Genomic DNA, 12,560 nt, shown 5'->3' with positions numbered 1-12,560 from the left:
CAGACAACCATTCATACACACCTACAGCCAACAATTTAGAATCACTCATTAACCTGATGCCACACAGACTGTAGGAGGAAGCCAGAGTACCAAGACAAAACAGACACAAAGAAACATGCAAGCCCCACACAGAAAGGCCCCAGACTGGATTAATTCATTGTTTTTTTGTCTGTTTTTCTCTTCCAGTGAGAATAAAATGAGACAGCTCATTTTGACCCCAACAAGCCAAACAGAACAAGTGAATGGAATGAAATAACTTCTAGCAACGAACATGCTGACCTAGTGTCTGCACAACAATTTTATTATAAGGAAGTACACCCCACTGTGTCCAATTTACACCCAATGTTTTGACCCCCTTAAATAAAAACTGGAACTGCATTTTGAAGGTCAATGCAGTGTCCTGCAATTTAGGGTTTTTCATCAATGTTTACTATCTGCAGAAAGCTGCATATTATTAATGTTCTGTGATAGCTATGATCTCCAAAATTAAAAGCAGAAACAACTGAACATAATTCACTGAAGTACAGAGTTCAAGCAGTAAATTGTTTTGTGTGTTGACTAATCTGCTAAACTACATAGCAGGAGGGAATTGCAAAATTGTAGCGGTGAGAGTCAAAATGCTGCTGCTGGTGGAGATGTAGCAGGTAGAGACGTGTATGAGGTTCTCTAATTAGAGTCTGAAAGGCTAGTGACAGAACAGAGGATGAACAGTTCACAGAAGAAAAGCTAGAGAATGATCAGGCCTGAGGGTTTGAAGGACATGGGGCAACCATAAGGAATTAAGACGAGGAGATGCGACCATGATTTGTCTGAGTTATTAAAATTTACGTGATCCTATAAGGATAGAAAGGAGAGTAAAGACTATGAAAGCCCTGGCTGTTTCACAGTCGTCATCTCAAAGTAATAATTTCTGTATGAATCCGGGAAGAATGTCCCATCAGATCATCAGCTCAATTAATCCCAGAGGCACCCAAGGTTGGGATGTTTTTAACAGTGAAAGTGTGAAACTCTTCATCTAACCTGAAAACAGGAAGTAGACTGATTCGTCACAGATCTAAACATTTTCGAGAAAAGCACAACCCCCCTACACACTGTTTCCCATGGAGTGGTGATTAGACTGGAAATCAATTTGAGGTTCCCATGGCTAAACTGACATCATTAGCTTCACTGCAGGCTGACTAATGAATAACTGCATCATTTTATGGGTAATTAATTGTGGCAACACAGCTGTACTATAAACAGATGCCAGCACATCCACACAAACACACTTTTCACATGAATCAAAGCATAGCCACCTATCACAAAGAGATTTAAGATGTTTGTGACTGTTTGCCAGGATATTATCATGAAATTAATGATCCTGCATGTAAATTAGGTTAGCATTTCTTTCCTCCACAACTTAATGAATTGTTGCTGACATTCCAAACTATTTTTCATTGGCTAATATGACCAACAAGAAGATAGAGACACACAGGAGAAGAACAACAAACACACTTTTAGTTGTTTGATTTATTTGTGGCTTGTTTATCAGATCAGAACAGAAATGCAAATGATGGTAAATACATACAGTTAATGCACTTGGATTCATTTAACACAAGCAGCTAAACCATTATTCTTATCACTGATTCTACAGTATCGCACATTTTAACAACAGCAGTTGGTGGATGGGATAATATAGCTTGACGTTTACGTAGAAGTGCAGAACAGTAGTAAACAGGACAGTTTCACTCTTGTACTTGGTACAAACTGAGGTTTCAGATTTCATGTTCAGAGAAAATGCACTATATTCACTTCTTAATTTAAATTACTCCATCATTAGTCATAGATATCTTAATTTTTTACAGGTCAACACAAATAGCGCACTCAGACACTGGTTTGCCATGTTATGATGAAAGGCTGATCCACATAAACATCCTTTGAAGTCGCATCGATAATCAGCTCCTATAAGAAGAGGCAGAGAAAACAGAGGGCGACTTAATCCTTTCGTTCATTTAACGTGGCCTGTTCTTCGTTATTTGTGAGCTGTATAATATTAATGATAATAATAACGCTCTTTAATTATTTACATTTAAATAGAGAAACCTACAGTGTTTAGATGTGTATAACAAAAATGAGCATCCCACAAATGCACTGACCTGGGAGTCAACGTTGTGCTCTGGGGTGAGATTATGTGCCACTCCAGCTACAGTCAGGGTAACCTTTGTGATCTTAGTACTGCCTGCACCCCAAACCTTCACGACGCCCAGCTTCAGCCGATCACCAGCAGTAAGACCATTGTGGGTCACCTGACTGGACAAGGTGTTCTAAATGAGAGGGTTGGAGACAAGGAGGAGGGTTAATGAAAACCAAATACATCCAGTGCAAATGATTACATATTTGATCTGTATCACTGATAAACAAAATAATAATAATAATAATAAATTCCACCAGCTATCAGTTTTACAGGATTGCGGTAATTGTATGACATGTTGGACAACAATCTGCACTGGAAGACACTTTAAGCCCTTTGGTGTATCTACAGATACTAAATGTACTCTGAGATCATGTCCAAGTTTTTCAGGTTTGTGAAAGAAATGCTTTGAGCTTGTCTGACTGCTAAACATGAACTTTTGCAGAAACTTTCCAACAAAACAGGTGGTGACTGCATTGTGGCTTTTATTGTTTTATTTAACTAAATGGTGTCGAGGAAGAAGAAACACAACATTTCATTCTCTTCTGACTAAGCATGTTCATTTTAAGCCACAAAAATTTAAGCACAAAATACCTTTGCTCTTGAGTAATTTGAAAGCATCTACTGAGTTATCATTTTTTTTTACTATAATGGTCAGTTATCTGCTTTGACATAATTAAAATAATGTGTTAATATTATATCATTAAAGCACTAAAACATTTTTCTTTTCCCTTTTCTTTTCTATTGTTTAATACCGGTGTCAAAATATTTTCTAAAGTTAGAAATTTATCTGAAGAAAAACATATTTCAAACCACCAACTGCTAACAGTTAGCCTTTGACATCCACTTAATTTGGCCATTTTGAATGCTAAAGCGTGCGTTTACAGTAATAATGACAATGAAAAAAAAACACGATACGTAGTTGGCTCTTGAACTCACCGACTGTGCTGAAAATGAGATCAGAAGATATTTGTTGGTCTCCACCGTGTCTGAGGAGAGAAAATACGAACATGAAAACAAAATAACTGACACAGAGACAACTTACGGATACGTGAGAATTTGTGCCGATGAAGACTTGAGTTGATATTCATTTGACTAAATGGAGAAAATATAAAAATGATGTAACATAGTAATGACTCGCAAGCAGACGAGCCATAACAATAACAATTAAGTAAAATAAGTAGATAACTGGCTTAACGTATGCAGAGTAAATATACACAAGGGTGAATAATTAATTGGTGGCGTGAATAAGTGAACATGGAACTGGTTGGATGAATGACACCATGACCAGGTAAGCAAGTAATGCATTGAGAAAAGAAAATAAGACAGCCTGAAAATCACCATTCGTTATCAGGACTGGGGATTAAAAAAGTAGCTCTAAATTTTAATAGCAGTCCAAAGGAATGTTTGTTGAAGTATTTCAATTTAAGCAGACGGACTGACAAAGCAGCATTGCCTTTCATTAAAAGAAAAACACAACAAAGAGCTGGCAAGATGTTTATCTACTGACTAACAGGATTACTAAAATGTTAAAATAAAATAGCATTGTGTTCTGTGTGTTTGTGTGTATATGCATGTGTGAATAATCACTCTATAAACACATACATTAAATGTCAAACCCCATGCTATTCAGTGTGTTGGTAGGTGTAGGTGTTTAAGAGGGACCTTTCACTTACCAATTCCCTCGCCATCATCCCAGAATAAGGATCCTTCAGCGGTGCCGCTGTCACTCAGAGGGACGATCAGTCCTAGAGGATTCTTCCGGCTAAACAAAAAAAAGCAGTGGAAATGTTTGTAGCAGATATCTAAAAGACAACGTCCGTTTAAACCTGATGCTGAGAACAAACAGGGGCCTGATCTCCTTACTGTTGAAAATGATCATCACCTGAGTGTCCCACCTCTCATTCCCACTCACACTTAAAAACATTCAAACACACAAGCAATATGTGTTTCTCTCTCACTAACCGACAAACAAGCACACAGGTCCCGCTACACACAGGATGCAGACCTGTAGCTAACTGTATGGGGCATAATGTGTGCTCACCTGTAGTATGTAGTGTTCTCGGGTTTCTGCCAGGGTAAGATGTATCCTCCTCTGATGTGCAGGTTAATATGGTCCAAGGGTGTCGGCATGTTAATCATTTGGCCACGCACTCCAACATCTCCGGCCTGATGAAAGAAATGATTGAATGCTATTAAAGTACTAGAGGCACAGGTAGAGTGTGAAGGCATCTTTTAATCAACAGAATTATGCAAATGCCTTGATAACAAATATTTGCTTTTAAATGTTATTGCTATAGACAAATACTTACTGTGTGGTAGTCATACCAGCGTGCGTTAGGAAGATAGGCATTCACATTTGTGACTCCCTGAAATCAGTCGCAAATAAAAACAATCAATCCCAACACTAATGGTGTAGACATTTAAAAGAAAAAGGAAAAAAAATGTGTGTGTATGTGTGTGTGTGTGTGTGTGTTACAGCATACCGGGTCAAGTGCGGGGCTGATAAGTAGGGCAGGTCCCCAAAGGAACTGTTTGTAGATTTCCCATGTAGTTTTGTCGTCCACAAACCTGCGATACAGCAGCACAGACGCCATTAAACCTCAGTATTCAAGCACTCATTCAGGATTCAGTGGCTTCCAGATGAAAGCCAATTAAACCTGCAGACTCAGCCAGCCAGCTCCTTAAATACCAGCTGCAACTTTTTAAGAGTCACTTAAATTGATCTTGTTTTTCAAAGAGTTTCACGTGTTCATGTTTGGAAGTTGCCAAGTGTAGCTAATCATCTCACATGCAGTGCCTTGCTCAGAGAGCTTTTGAAATGCCGATATGAAAGAAGTGCAATTGTCAAGAAAAACTATTCTAACTTTCTTACCAGTTCAAGTTATTCTCATGAGCAAATTACTTAAACTCCATACAAAAGTCATGGGTAACCAAAGTGAGTTTTATCTACCACTTTAACTGAACATCTGCAGCCAGTCAGAGATGTTTTGTTAGTAGTGTTTGTGTATTTGTGTGTGTTGTGAACTAAGCTTACTCGTGCAAAAGTGGTCTGATCACTGTGTTTCCTTTTGTATGTGCCTCATACATCAGTGTGTACAAATAGGGCAGGAGGGTGTAACGGATGTTCAGGACATCCCGGCTTGCTTCGGCGAATGGTTTATCCCAAGCAACAGGATCTTGTCTCTAAAAGAAAAAAATGTAAACACATTATTATTTAAAAGTTTCAAAATTTCAGCTTCAAAAAAAGCAAAGTTCATGAGTAAAAGCACCATTTTCATGGCACTGTTCATGACACTAGACAAACTCCTAATTCCCAGATTGGTGTAAAAATAAATTAATTCTATAGATAATGAAATAATTCAATTGCTGGCACTGAATCCAAAAGCAAAAATACATTTTAAAACCTTTAGATTTTAAGATCCAATGATGGTTTAGTAATTTAAGTCAGACTGCACAAATATAAACCTGAAAAAGTCAAATAAGCTGATTTTAAAATTCACAATCCAATCCATCATCTATGGATGCATATTTAACCCACTCACCGGGTTGCCCTTGCCATTGTGGTTGCGTGAGTATGGATAGAAAGCACCCAGCTGCATCCAACGGAGACACATCTCATAGTCAGGTTTATTAAAGAACCCGCAAATGTCTGCCCCGGTCTGAAAGAGAGAGTCAAACCCAAAGTCTTTTGTATTTTTTAAGCATCATGTTGAATCAAATCACACATTGCATTGTGCTTCACATTGCATTTCAAGATGTCCTCTTTGATCAAATCAAGCAAGTAAATAATGAAACGCAATTTAAGCTACTGTATGTTATTTAGTAAGTACAAGATCACTCAGAGGGTCAAAGCCAGGAGAGATGATGATACTTACGTAAGGGATTCCAAAGAGACTGAACTCCATCATACCTGTAGAGCAAAGAAACATTGGAAATTATGTAAACTGATTAGAGTTTTTGCTTCGTTTTAGGGGTTTGGGATCATGTTAACCTATGTGTTAAAGACAAAATATATATTTTCAAAACACAACTACGAACAGCAAGTTTTATGCAGAAGAGTAAAATTAAAAGTAAATGTGTATGTGTACCAATAATGGATTTGTAAAGCTGGTCCCAGCTGGCATTGTTGTCTCCGAGCCAATGTCCAGCCCATTTTCCACTAGAGGGGTAGGTGGACCTGGTGACCACTATGCCTCTTTTACCAGTCACGTCCAGAAGGGCACTGTGCAAAGGAGAAGGACAAGCAGATTTGCCTTACACATGCAAATAACACACGTGCGCATACATAACCGAGCAATTAGAATAACATAAAAGTGTCTTCTTTCTTTTAAAGCAGGTATTCATTTATCATAGAAATGAATTATCCAAGTGCTATTTTTTAAATTAAATTAAGCTAAAGCAACTGAGCTAACAGCCTGAGCGTCCACGTATCCTTTTCTGCAGCTAATTCTTCTCTGCGGTGAGAAAAGTGTTTCACTTCATGGACAAATGTATTTTCACATTGTTAAGTTAAATAAACATGCTGAAAGATATGAATTTTCAGTCTTACATTTACATTATTTTTATTCACCTATATGCAATTTGACTTTATTCCAATTATGGATTTAGATTATGATGACAATTTTGTCTGCTTCAATATATTAAAACAGATCTCTGGCATGATTTGCATTACTCAGATGAAATATCCTGGATGCTTAATATGTAAATAAATAAATAAATAAAAAAGAGTGCTTGACCTTTTATGGTTAATTGCTTTTCTTAAATACAAAACAATAACAGCACCCGCACAGATACTGATGTCAACAGGAAAGAAAACAATAACGCACAAAAGCACACATACAGATATGCAACGACACACACACATGAACCGGCACATATATAAACGCATGTTCACTTACTCATAGGTTGGCTTGGTGTGCGACCATCCGTACAGGTTATGGACATCATAGTGTCTGACTCTCGTTCCATCACTGAGTATCTGTTCACTGTTCATGCACAGAGTCTTGTGGTTTAAGCCAAGATGTTTGGACTCCAAGGCTGCAAAATGCAGGCACATGTAGATAAATATAATGAGTTTAATAACCTAATTATTCTTATTATTGTAATCTAATTAGGATGAACAAAGACAAGGTTCAGCCTTACGTGGCATATATGGTGGGTTCTCTAGTTTTGGATCACCAAGACATTTCCCATCAACTGTGCCGTGGACAAAACTGGCAGGTTCATTCATGTCCTGCATGGAAAGGTAAAGTCCAGGTGATGAGAGTGAAAAGAACATCTGGTATAAAGGTGTCTTTGTTACATTTTCTACTTCTGGACACTCACGATCCAAAGGCCATCAAACTTCATCGTTTTCTCGTAGAATTCTTTGATTTCTTGGTGCCACCACTGTGCTGTTTCTGGCCGGAAGAAGTCTGGGAATGCGGTGTATGACCTGTAGAGCTGGAGGTGAGAAGTCTTAAGTTTAGGCACATATTAAATATATCTGAGGTGGTGAGGTGAATGGATATTATTGTACCTGTACTTGGGTTTCCCAGTCCAGATTCTCATCTACTGTAACGTTGGGATAATCAGGCCAGACCTGTAGAAGAAAGCCACAAAAAAGCCACAGAGTTTAAATGCTTTATTTTACAGTACATACTGAGCTACACACATGTTGTCCAACCTCATGTAACCTTTCATTCCTTCTTACCTTGCCCCACACAATTCCATCACTGATGTGTTTGGGCCACTTGATGAAAACATCTGCTGCTTTGCCTCTCGCAAAGGCTGGGTAGGGCTGGGTCTCATTGCCTGAGATGGCGGGATCCTAGAAATAAATATGCACAAGTCTTGTGTGTCCAGTGGTAGACAGTGGCTACTTTTTCAATAACATTTATCCTTTGCAGATATAAATGACTACCATCACATTCAAACATCTTTTTTTCTTCCCTGTGGTTACTAATATGTCATTACCAGGATGAAGATGAATCTCATGCCCTCTTTTCTCATGCTGTCAACGAGTGCAGGCAGTCCTTTAAACTCTGAGTCCAAGACAAAGTCCAGCTGACGCTCCATGTAGTCAATGTCTGCATACTGCACATCCTGGAACAGACAGCAATTCAAGCTCAAATGAACAGATGTTTAACTAACTTTGAACAGCCTGCCACATGTTCACCTGAATGCACTTTATATAGTGAGTGGATACAGTTAACTTTTATTTAAAGTTGTTTTGTTTGTTTGTTTTTTAAATAAACCCATTACTAAAGCACTAAACAGCTAAATCACTTTTTAAAATGAAAACAGGAATAGTATTTAAATTATAAATCATTTGCTAACAAGGCATCATTAGCTGGGTTTTAATTAATAAATATGTCATAACAAATAATGGTTCCTTTAGACGAATGTTTAAAGAATTGAATTATTAAACTTTGTGCAGACTTTCTCTCTTTTTCACAAGATATCATAAATTAAATGTCTATTATTTAAATAAACAAATATCATAGGTGTGCACACTTGCTCCATCGCTGAATAATATATTCTGCCACAGAACTGCAGAAAGTACAAACATCCTGTCTCCATGAACTTACATAGGGTATAGCAGCTGCCCTCATGTCTTTGTATAAGTCTGCTATTTCCTTGTCATTGGCGTAACCATAGCGACAGAGTTGGAACCCAAGAGACCAATAGGCAGGTAGAACAGGTCGTCCAATCAACTGTTAAGAAGAAAAACAAACAAGGATGTCAAAAAGTGTTAAGCACAGGGAAAAAGGTGTTATGCGGGATTGGCTAAATAAGAGTGCACAATGAAGCAAAAAAGTAAGGTGCTGCATTTTATCAACAGCTGCCCAGAGTCAGGGCCCTGTAAATTACATCTAGCCTATTTGGAGCCCAAAAAGGAAAGCTGGCAAAAAATGCTGACTGTGAACGGTTCTCAAAGAACACGATTAGCATCTGAGAGCAAATTAATAAAACATATAAAAATGTAAGCTTAGACTACGTGTGAATTTGATTTAAGGTGAGCAAATACAAATAGGTATCCTGTTTCATATATTAGTAATTGCAGAACAATATAAAATTGTTTGCAACCAACAGGAACTTTTTATTTGAAGCATACCCTGCTCTGCTTAGTTCTACGACACAAGTTACCATGGCAATATACCCCACAAACTACATAGACGCAAACAAACCAGAAGTCCAGAAGACGTACCTCAGTGTACTCCTGCACCACCATCTCGGGCGTAGGTCCCAGGACCATGTAGAAATCCAGGATGCCACCCAGAGTTCGGTAGGTTAAAGCTGGATCAGGCAGGAAGGTCACATCTACAAAACAAAGCAGAAAAGACATTTACGTGACATTTTTATTACTTTAAAATTTACATTAAATTTACAGTAGGAATTACTATCCTCGCAAGAAATGTATGGATATAACAGTATGTGTAATGCATGTTCATCTGTTTATGTTTCATGGGATGAAAACAAAAGACACAAAAGCAGGGGTGTGCTTATTTTGTTATGCTGGTCATGCAAATATCTCCCCATCAGAGGAACATGTGCGCATGTGTGATTATGTGTAGATGCAAAAGTGGACCAGCAATAGTGTTTATTCATCAGTTCCAACGTGATGTGTGTATATTTCGCTTACCCATTGCATTGCTGTTTAGCAGCAGCACACCGTGAGCATCAGCTGTGTTCTCAAGGCCCATGTAGAAGGGATGGACTCCATAGCAATTCATCTTGTACTGCAGCAGAGACACACAAAAGGTGAGCATCAAGTGTGGACCATGTTTAACATGGACTATAGCACGCCCCTCCCCTGTTTTATTTCCCTTAACAGTTGTCTGAACCCTGTGGAGCTATTTTTTAAGCTTAGCAATTACCCATGATCATGTCAAGGACATAAAGTGATGGTGTCATGGTGAACTCTCATGTCAACAGAATCTCATCAAAGTATCATGAATGGGCTTTAAATCCTCTGGCAGGTTCTTTACAAGTCATCTCTATAGCCCCTACAGCTCGTGCTGCTAAAGATATTTAGTGCAGGGTGCTCTTGTATACAGCAAGCATGAAACCAGTTTTGATGAAACACACTAATGGCTAAATAATCTATACCTTTCAACCATTCCTTCAGGGAAGTTATGCTCTAATCTCTGCATCAAGAGTAGAAATAACAACTAAATATTGTCAAATAGAGAGTAGCACTCGTTTTTTTACATTGTTTGCAGATACATATGCACATGTGCGATGTTACAGTATGCGTGTTAGTGTGATACTTACGCCAGGAGGCTGATCCTTGGCAAACATGCCCCAGGTGTGATAGTTGAGATCGTGCTTGTAAGTGAGATGCTCTGTTTCCCCAAAACCATAAACATACTGAGATGGCAGCTTAGTTGACACTTGGATGAACATGTCTGAGAAGGTAAAACCTGGCACAGACGAATCCCAGCTAAGAAATGCAACAGAGGAGTGAGGGAGAGAGAGGGAGGGGGTAAATCGCGATATGTTTGACATATCTACAAAATAATTTCATCCTTTCTCCCTATCTTTGCTTTATTTGACTAGAGAAGTTTAAATTCTCTGTAAGTGAGTACTAAAAATAAGCAGTAGGAAGAATATTTTGAAATCTCTGTGTGAAAGGGATGAGGTAAAAAAAAATCAATAAAATCAACAATTAATTCACAGCATGCCAACTTCCAACTTTTTTGGAAATGCAAGCCAAGATACTCACATTACGGTTCCTGTCCTTTTCCTAATGACCTGGATGCCGAATGGTTCGTTCACAATGACCACCTTGTAAAGTCTCTTGTTCTCATCAGTCTCAGGAGTGGCAGGAAGTGACAATCCCACTGGTACCTCATAGCGCTTTGTGTTTGGGTCAAAGATCTGAATGCGGAGGAATTGTTATTGCATTAGCATATAGGTAGAATCAATACAGATGCACCATTGGCTGAACAAAAAAATAAATGAGCAAAATCAGACCTTGAACTGCAGCATTTCACCGGTGTGATAATTAATCTCAACACGGAGTGTGTCAATATCCCGTGACTGTGGACGACCGCTGCTCCTGTACTTCCTGTTCCTAGTGATGTCAAGTGTCATGCCCGAGCTTCTTTCCCGTACTGACGTAACAGTGTAACCATAGTCTTGAGGATAGATGCACCATGGGCCTTGTCCACTGGTAATTGGCTACGTAGGGAAATAAAAGAAAGCATAGAGATTTTAAATATGTGCAACTTTGTTTCTAAAATCGCTGGGAGACTCTACAAAATTAACAAATTTAAAGCAATAGTCACAAAAGCAACACATCAAAGGCTTAAATAGAAACATTATCTTATTTTTAATAACCCCAACCGGTCGCAGCAGATGGCCGCCCCTCCCTGAGCCTGGTTCTGCTGGAGGTTTCTTCCTGTTAAAAGGGAGTTTTTCCTTCCCACTCTCGCCAAATAGCTTGTTCATAGGGGGTCATATGACTTTGGGGTTTGTCTTGGTTTGTATTATTGTAGGGTCTATCTTACAATATAAAGTGCCTTGAGGCGACTGTTGTTGTGATTTGGTGCTGTTTAAATAAAACTGAATTGAATTGAATTGAATTGAATTGAATATGCACCCAGCTCACTCCAGTCATGATTGGTGCTTCTACCTGTTCATACCTGATACCTGATTCTGACACTATGGCAGTAAGAACAGGTGTCATGTACCATAAACAGTTCAGATCAAAGCTTAGAATTTTTTTTATTTTGAATTAATAACAGGATTCAAAAAGGATTACTTGCTTAATAAATTATTTAGAAAAAGTTTATACTTCGTTGTCATATGCACCTATCTTGTGTTTTAGAAAAACATATGTGTATGTGAGCATATGACCATTTTTTACTTACATCCCAGATGCAGCCTCTGGCCTCGCAGTTAGCCTGATCCGCATGTTCCTCTGGATGGCAGTCGATGCGTATCACTTCCCACTCCAACACGTAGGTCTCCCCGAGGGTCAGTCTGAGGTCACGCAGGAACAGCACCTGAAGTTTAAGGGAGGAAAATGTTTTTGCGGTGATCCTTTCTGAGCTGTCTCTGAATTCAAATTTCCCCATGCTAGTGAGCTCAAAACCTGCTTCCTCAAGATAGAATGTGGGCTTGATGATGGATGTCCTCTCATTTCAGAATTATTTGTAATGTTTCTAAATTAGTTATTCCTACAGCAATTAATAATTATTCTTACAATAATATTGTAAATCTTTTTTTACTTTTGCCTCTGCATTGATCATCTGATGCTCAACTGGAGATAAAAATAAATGTGTGGTGTTTTAAAATATACATTCTGCTGACATGTGAGTAACAGTAACATGGTGTTAGCATTGCTAGCACTATTACACCATGTGTTTTGTACATTAACTTTTTTTGCGAACATAATTTC

General features: G+C 38.4%; 1 protein-coding gene across 3 annotated transcripts in view; it reads right to left on the bottom strand.

Annotated features, from left to right (window-relative positions):
* Positions 1-1,529: 1,529 nt before the first annotated feature.
* Positions 1,530-12,560, bottom strand: part of LOC120714174 (maltase-glucoamylase, intestinal-like) — a 30,162-nt gene continuing 19,131 nt past the window's right edge. For all 3 annotated transcript variants that reach the window (XM_040000251.1, XM_040000253.1, XM_040000252.1), the window contains exons 25-48: positions 12,031-12,165; positions 11,132-11,338; positions 10,881-11,035; positions 10,430-10,598; positions 9,798-9,894; positions 9,363-9,475; positions 8,743-8,868; positions 8,129-8,257; positions 7,866-7,982; positions 7,692-7,754; positions 7,499-7,615; positions 7,316-7,406; positions 7,072-7,210; positions 6,262-6,395; positions 6,049-6,083; positions 5,716-5,832; positions 5,208-5,356; positions 4,657-4,741; positions 4,483-4,539; positions 4,215-4,339; positions 3,847-3,935; positions 3,110-3,159; positions 2,136-2,303; positions 1,530-1,941 (exon numbers count right to left, since the gene is read on the bottom strand). In XM_040000251.1, the coding sequence (XP_039856185.1) occupies positions 1,864-1,941; positions 2,136-2,303; positions 3,110-3,159; positions 3,847-3,935; positions 4,215-4,339; positions 4,483-4,539; positions 4,657-4,741; positions 5,208-5,356; positions 5,716-5,832; positions 6,049-6,083; positions 6,262-6,395; positions 7,072-7,210; positions 7,316-7,406; positions 7,499-7,615; positions 7,692-7,754; positions 7,866-7,982; positions 8,129-8,257; positions 8,743-8,868; positions 9,363-9,475; positions 9,798-9,894; positions 10,430-10,598; positions 10,881-11,035; positions 11,132-11,338; positions 12,031-12,165 (2,745 nt within the window). In that variant the 3' untranslated portion in view covers positions 1,530-1,863. The remainder of the gene's footprint in view (positions 1,942-2,135; positions 2,304-3,109; positions 3,160-3,846; positions 3,936-4,214; positions 4,340-4,482; positions 4,540-4,656; positions 4,742-5,207; positions 5,357-5,715; positions 5,833-6,048; positions 6,084-6,261; positions 6,396-7,071; positions 7,211-7,315; positions 7,407-7,498; positions 7,616-7,691; positions 7,755-7,865; positions 7,983-8,128; positions 8,258-8,742; positions 8,869-9,362; positions 9,476-9,797; positions 9,895-10,429; positions 10,599-10,880; positions 11,036-11,131; positions 11,339-12,030; positions 12,166-12,560) is intronic.

The sequence above is a fragment of the Simochromis diagramma genome, unplaced genomic scaffold, assembly GCF_900408965.1.
Source record: "Simochromis diagramma unplaced genomic scaffold, fSimDia1.1 OVJJ01000596.1, whole genome shotgun sequence".
Classification (NCBI taxonomy): domain Eukaryota; kingdom Metazoa; phylum Chordata; class Actinopteri; order Cichliformes; family Cichlidae; genus Simochromis; species Simochromis diagramma.
Note: the sequence above shows the minus strand (reverse complement) of the source record. Positions and strands in the feature narration are given on the sequence as shown.